This window comes from Chenopodium album, chromosome 2 (assembly GCF_948465745.1).
Source record: "Chenopodium album chromosome 2, dcCheAlbu1.1, whole genome shotgun sequence".
Taxonomy (NCBI): Eukaryota; Viridiplantae; Streptophyta; class Magnoliopsida; order Caryophyllales; family Amaranthaceae; genus Chenopodium; species Chenopodium album.
The window spans coordinates 65,198,577-65,205,206 of NC_137835.1; the positions used below are offsets into that span (position 1 = coordinate 65,198,577).

General features: G+C 42.5%; 2 protein-coding genes across 2 annotated transcripts; both read right to left on the reverse strand.

The window, feature by feature from the left end:
* Positions 1-314: 314 nt before the first annotated feature.
* LOC145574404 (uncharacterized) lies at positions 315-1,981 on the reverse strand. The gene is made up of 3 exons (XM_081632188.1): positions 1,514-1,981; positions 1,265-1,366; positions 315-1,046 (listed from the first exon to the last, which is right to left on the reverse strand). Exons 1-3 carry the CDS (start codon positions 1,979-1,981, stop codon positions 315-317), a joined length of 1,302 nt encoding a protein of 433 aa, XP_081488314.1.
* Positions 1,982-2,068: 87 nt separating this feature from the next.
* On the reverse strand, positions 2,069-3,824 carry LOC145574412 (uncharacterized). Its single transcript, XM_081632197.1, has 4 exons — positions 3,373-3,824; positions 2,966-3,146; positions 2,492-2,837; positions 2,069-2,346 (listed from the first exon to the last, which is right to left on the reverse strand). The coding sequence occupies exons 1-4, from the start codon at positions 3,822-3,824 to the stop codon at positions 2,069-2,071; spliced, it is 1,257 nt and encodes a 418-aa protein (XP_081488323.1).
* Between the last annotated feature and the right edge of the window lie 2,806 nt (positions 3,825-6,630).

The following is a 6,630-nucleotide window of genomic DNA, read 5'->3' on the forward strand; positions in this document are numbered from 1 at the left end:
AAATGAATTTGAGTAACATTTGGTTTAGATTAATTCATGTGGAAAAAAAAAATCTAATGAAAATGATTAAAAGTTAGAATAACATAGGTGTTAATTTTAGTTATGAAAGTAAGAAAAACTAGGAGATTAATACTTAAGGTTAAAGAAAAAAAAAACCATGAGATAGATATGCCATCTTCAACTAACTCATGGCCAAAAAAGTTTTCTCTTTATTTTTTTTTTTATTATTATATAAAAAAACGAAAATCATAATTAAATAAATCTAATAATTGAATTTAGGTTTTTTTTTTTAAAAAAATGCTCCACGAGAGCGATCAATTATCATTCATAGGAAGCTCAGAGTTTAAAAGAGATACAATATTTGGCGGAAAATCCGTCAACCAAACACGACAACCTACCTCCCATGGCAAGCAATGAGATAGCTCATGAGCTACCTTATTCCCCTCCCTACGAATGAAATTCCAAGACACATTACCAAGCAAAGAACTAACATGATAAATATCATCCAACACTAAATGCAAACTGCTAATCCCACGTTCTTGTGACGAAATTGCGTTAACAAGACCAAGACAATCACTCTCCACCACCACCCTTGTGAACCCCGCCTCCACAACAACTTTTAACCCCAAGAAAACCGCCTTCGCCTCAGCTATATTAGGCAACCAACGGTCCTCTGTCATCCACGCAGCAGCAAGTAAAGGCTTCCCCCCCCCACTGTCACGAACAACAGCCCCAACAGAGGATCCCAATCCCTCACAAGTGCCCCCATCTACATTGAGTTTTACCCATCCCTCCCTTGGTGGCTTCCATCGTTGCTTTGTACCCCTTCCCACACTCACCTGCACTTCTTCTTTCCCCTTTATATCACGCTGCAGCTTGACCACATACTCCATAGATAGCTTCGGAATACACTTCTCACCATAAAAAATCCACTTGTTTCTTGCGGTCCAGATAGCCCAGATCACCATCATCAACAAGGCATGCTCACTCCTAGGGATTTTCTCAAAACAAGCAAAAGCTAAGTCACCAAAGCTTCCAAAGCTGCCCTACACTTTGTCCCCTATTCCACTCTCATTCCACAACATCCGAGCTAATACGCAATCCCTCAAGCTGTGAAGTTCGGTCTCCTCTGCTGCTCCACACAAAGAACAAGTGCTCACCTTTCCTGGCACCTCTTACTATATCCCACCATGGTCGGCAAAATTCCTCTACAAGCTCTCCAAAAAAATAATTTCACTCTAAGGAGAGTTTAAGCATGCCATACCTTGTTCCAAAAGCCCGCGGCAAAATTCGAGGATGAGGCATTATCCGCCCAACTATCACCAAAAATCGCTCGATACGCAGATCGAACCGTGTACTCACCCCCCTTCTCAAGGTCCCAACACAAAGTGTCATCAGGTAATCAGCTACTTAGAGGAATGCTTAAGATGCGCTCCACTTCTAACGGCAAAAAAATCTCCTTAATTTTATCCACCCTCCACGAAGCAGTGGGAAGGTGGATCAAATCACACACCTTCAAGTTGATATTCCAGTCACCCATATGAGTGATAATTCTCCTGGATTGCGTGTCAGGAACCCATTGGCTATGACACACCAAGATATTCAAGCCGTTCCCAACCCTCCACCTCAACCCACGTTGCACAACCCATCGCACACCCCATAAACCACGCCAAGAGTAGCTAGGTTGATTACCCAATTCAGCATTCAAAAAGTTCCTATGATCAAAATACCGAGCTTTCAACACCCGTGCTACCAAACTATCGGGAAATTGCAACAAACACCAATCTTGTTTGCCTAGTAATACTGAATTAAACGCCTTGTAATCCCTAAATCCCAAGCCCTCAGCTACATTAGGTTCACAAAGATTTCTCCAAGCAACCCAATGAATTTTCCGTTCACCATTCCGTTGCCCCCACCAAAAATTAGCCACCATAGAACGTAACTCGTCACAAAACGAAGAAGGGAACTTAAACACACTCATCGCGTAGGTCGGAATCGATTGGGCCACGACCTTAATCAAAACTTCCCGACCCGCCTTAGATAAAATTCCCCCCTTCCACCCTTGAAGCTATTTCCATAGCTTCTCTCGAACCCCCTTAGTAAAAACCCGCTTAGACCTCCCGATCACCGTGGGCAAACCAAGATATTTATCATGTACATCCACTACAGTGACTCCTAACAGACCTGCTAACTCCACTTTTCTGTCCTCCGGAACTCCCTTGCTAAAAGTTACCGTCGTCTTCCCAAAATTCACTATCTGCCCCGAAGCTATCTCATAAGTATGCAAAATATCGCGAATTGTATCTACCTCCTCCACATTTGCCTTAGAAAAAATAATACTATGATCTGCAAAGAACAAATGCGATATAGTAAGGGTCGACAAAGCAACTCTAATTAACACCATGAATATTACCCAACTCAACCGCCCTGTTCAAAAGTCCCGACAAAGCCTTCGCACACAAAATAAATAAATATGGGGATAGAGGATCACCTTGACGCAAACCCCGTGATGGAGTAAACTCCCCCGAAGGTGCCCCATTTATAATAATAGAAAAAGAGATCGTAGAGATGCAATGCATTACCCAATTCACCCAATTCACAGCAAACCCCATTTTTTCCATCACCGCTCTCAAAAAACCCCATTCCACCCTGTCATAAGCCTTACCCATATCCAATTTAAGAGCCAACGAACCATTTTCACTCCCCGAATTTTTCATGTAATGAAACAACTCAAAAGCAACTAGAATATTATCCGTGATTAAACGTCCCGGAATAAAAGCACTTTGATTAATAAATGTAATATCAGGGAGAAAAACTTTCAGCCGATTCGCTAGCACCTTAGTAATCAATTTATAAATCACATTACATAATCTAATAGGCCTATACTCTGTTATTTTGTCCGGATCCTTAATTTTCGAGATAAGCACAATAAAAGTTTTATTCATAGATTCCGGAATCAAATCACCATTAAGCACATTAATAACCAGTCTGTCGTATAGGGAGCATTAAGACCACCATTCATCTCATCAGTTACACACACCTCAATTCCTTCTAGAGCTTCAGTGAAATCCGATGGTGAAGAAGAGGTGAACAAAGTACGAAAATAATCATTATCCACCTCATGAATATCCTCCACCTCCTCGTACCTAGTGCCATCATCAGAAATCAGGTGAGAAATCCTATTCTTGCTTCTTCTTTGCGAGGCCTTACGATGGAAAAAGTTCGAGTTACGATCCCCCGCCTCCAACCAAAGGGCCCTTGATCTCTGCCTCCAATATATTTCTTCTTGATGGAGCAAGTCATTTATTTCCCTCACCACTTTCCTCCTCTCATTCACTTGGCTCACTGACCGACCCCCCTTATTTAACACACTCAATCTTTTTCTTTTTTATTTCTCTAAACACCCTACCAAATTCCTCATTACTCCATAGCTTCAAATCAGCCGCACATACTGCCAAATTAATCTCCACCAAGCCACCCCCTAATTGCCATGCCTTTTCTATAATTTTCTCACACCCATCGTGATCCACCCAAAGTTGCTCAAACTGATAAATTTTCTCACACCTTTTATCCTTCCCATCTTGCTGCCCATCTAAGATAAGTTTGATCGGGGCATGGTCCGACCACTCTCTCTCAAGGTTAAAAAGTTTTGCACTCGGAACCATAGTCAACCACTCGTTGTTACTCTTGTTAGCAAGAGCTCTATCCAATCGGCATTGAATGTTGTCATCGCCACTTTGCCCATTGTCATAAGTGAACTCATATCCCGAAAACGGAACATCTTGCAATTGACACCTATCAACGGCCTCCTTAAAGTTATCCATTTGCCACAACGCGCGGTCACGACCACCTTTTTTCTCAGAGTCCAAGAGAATTTCATTGAACTCCTATGCATACCCACACATCTTCACTGTCTCGGGCCAATCAGCTCCGTCAATAAGCTCCACGAAAGATGGCGATTATGAACCTCCGAGCACCCATAGAAACCTGTGAGCCTCCACCTATTAGGACCCAAACCGTCCCTTATCAAGACATCTATATGGTGAATTGACATAGACTGAATCTCCACATTAATCCCCTTGAACCAAAAAAGAGCAACACCTCCAGCACGACCACAACTATCCACTGCAATACCTTCATAGCCCATGAGTTTTGGTCTAATTTTGTTCATCTCTCCACTACTAAGTTTCGTCTCCATCAGAAAAACAAGAGACGAGGCCTCTCTCCGGACTAAGTTCCGAAGATTATTAACTGCAGAGGTATTACCCAGCCCTCTGTAGTTAATACTCAAAACACTCATTGAGCTTAGCGGGACTGCTCATCGACAGTCTCCGCCAATCGCCATCCATTAGAAGAGTTCTCAATCACCATTTTCTTACTCACATTTTCCACCAACATACTATCATTACCTTCATCACGACCTCTTTTCCCCAAAATTTTGTCTCTGTCAATCTCCATAATATTACTCCCATTCCCACCCTTCTCCTTAACTATTTTCTTCCAAGCCTTCCCTGCTGCCTTAGACTTGAACCCACTCTCACCCCCTTTAAAAATAAATAATTCTTGTACAACACCCTCATCCACCCCCGAGTCCTCCCCCTTCCTCCCAATATTATCCCCACCCCCAACTAACTGTCCTTCCAACTCCCTTTTATCCATCCCCACGCTCAGCCCCTGCTGAACATCACTCTCCCCCTCCGCAACCATACGCACATCACCAACCCCACCCGCACTCAATCTCAATTCCCTCTCCTCCCCCTCACTCGTATCCCGATTCTCCTTCTCCCTCTGAAAATCATCCTCCTTCGTGATGAAAAGATGTTTTCGAGAGCCTAAAACAGCCTCCACCTCCTCCATCTCCCCTTTCTCGGGGAAGCTTTAAGTCACCTTCCCCATCCAAGCTTCGACTTCTTGCTCTCCTCGGAGATCATCACACAATCCCGCTCCGCATGCCAAATTACCCTACACGCATAACCGAAAAACGGGAGACGTTCATAAGCAAACTCGACAAAAATTTCCTTACCTCCTTTGTCTCGAATTTTCTAGCACCTTCTTAAGGGTTTTGTCACATGTATCATAACTTTTGCGCGACGGAAACGATCAAGCCTTAACACATCCTCTTCAATCTCCAAAACCTCCCCCAAATTCATCATGAGTTCCCTCACAACATTATCAAAGCGACAATTAAATGGCAGATGCTTGATTCGAACCAAAAAGGCGAGTGAACTAAAGCAACTTGTTTTGGTTGTTCGTTACCTTCTACTTCTTTAAGAACTAGTAACAGATTGTCAAAGCACCACGGTCTTCCTTGTAAAACTCTTTCTTTATCCCTCCAATGGAAAAATTGGAAGGCAAACAGATTAGGACTGAGAACCCTAATAATCAATTTGTCAAATAGAGCCCAAGCCTTAGTCATGGTTAATTTGAACGCCTCTAGGTTATATGGTCTATCAGTAATCAATCTCCCAATTAGCATCAGGTCAAACTTCTGTGAAGGGGTCTCGGCCTCTACAACACCCAAATCAACCACACTTCCTTCTTCTTCATCCAAGCGCATATTTTCATAACGAGAAACAATATCGTCCGCCATGTCCTGATCAGAAACAACCAAGAATGGAGGAATAACCAAAAGTCCGGTAGGAAAGCCCTAGGCAAGTAGAGAGGAAAACCCTTTTCTTTTCAAGGGAGATAATTTTGGCGAATCATAATGTATATTAGATATTATCTTTAAAAACTCTTTTAATTGCTAGTATAATACATACGTATTGAATAAAATATAAACCGACCTTTAAAGATAATTAAACCTATATTATTGATTTAGAAATCCGAAAATAATTAATTATTCAAATACTTATATTTGTCGCCAAAATTTAAAATTCATTTTGGTTCGAAATTAAATAATATAAAAACTTTCAAAATATTTTTCTAAAATTTGGGGTATTACACCACCACCCGCCAAACCGAGATCCATCCCCGCCTCGGGTATGGGGCGGGTCTCCTACTTGGCTGGCCCACCCCACTGACATCCCTAGTCATATTGCTACAGATGACAAATGTGGCCATTGTGGAGTGGAGGTTGAATCAGTTAAATATTGCTACAGTTGTGGTCTGGCAGTGATTTTGCTCAACTATTGGAGGATTCCCCATCTTCATCCTTCAAGGAAAAGCTGGTGTGGTTGGCTAGCATAATTGATAGAGAAGATTTGGGTCGATTATTAGCTATGGCGGCTTGGGCGTTTTTGTTCTGTAGAAACAAATCCATTTTTGAAAGAAGGGTCCTTGATCCTGTTACGTTGGCCAACAACTTTGTCAAAACAGCTTATGAGTTTAAGTCTTATGCGCACAAAGTGTTTAATAGAAGTCCCAATATAGGTTTTTATTCCCTTGCTAGCGGGGCTAAACCCCCCCCCCCCATGGCGTAATCAAGATAAATGTGGACGCCCATCTTGGTACCAACAGCAGTCGGCCTAGGGATGGTTGCAAGGGACAGTGAGGGGAGAATTTTGCTTGCGGCGACTCAGAAGATACGTGGGTGAATGGCCAGTAGGGCAGGCTGAAGCTGCAGCAGTACGGTTTGGTATGCAGATTGCTAGATGATTTGGCTACGAGAAGTTGTGGTTTGAGTGTGAT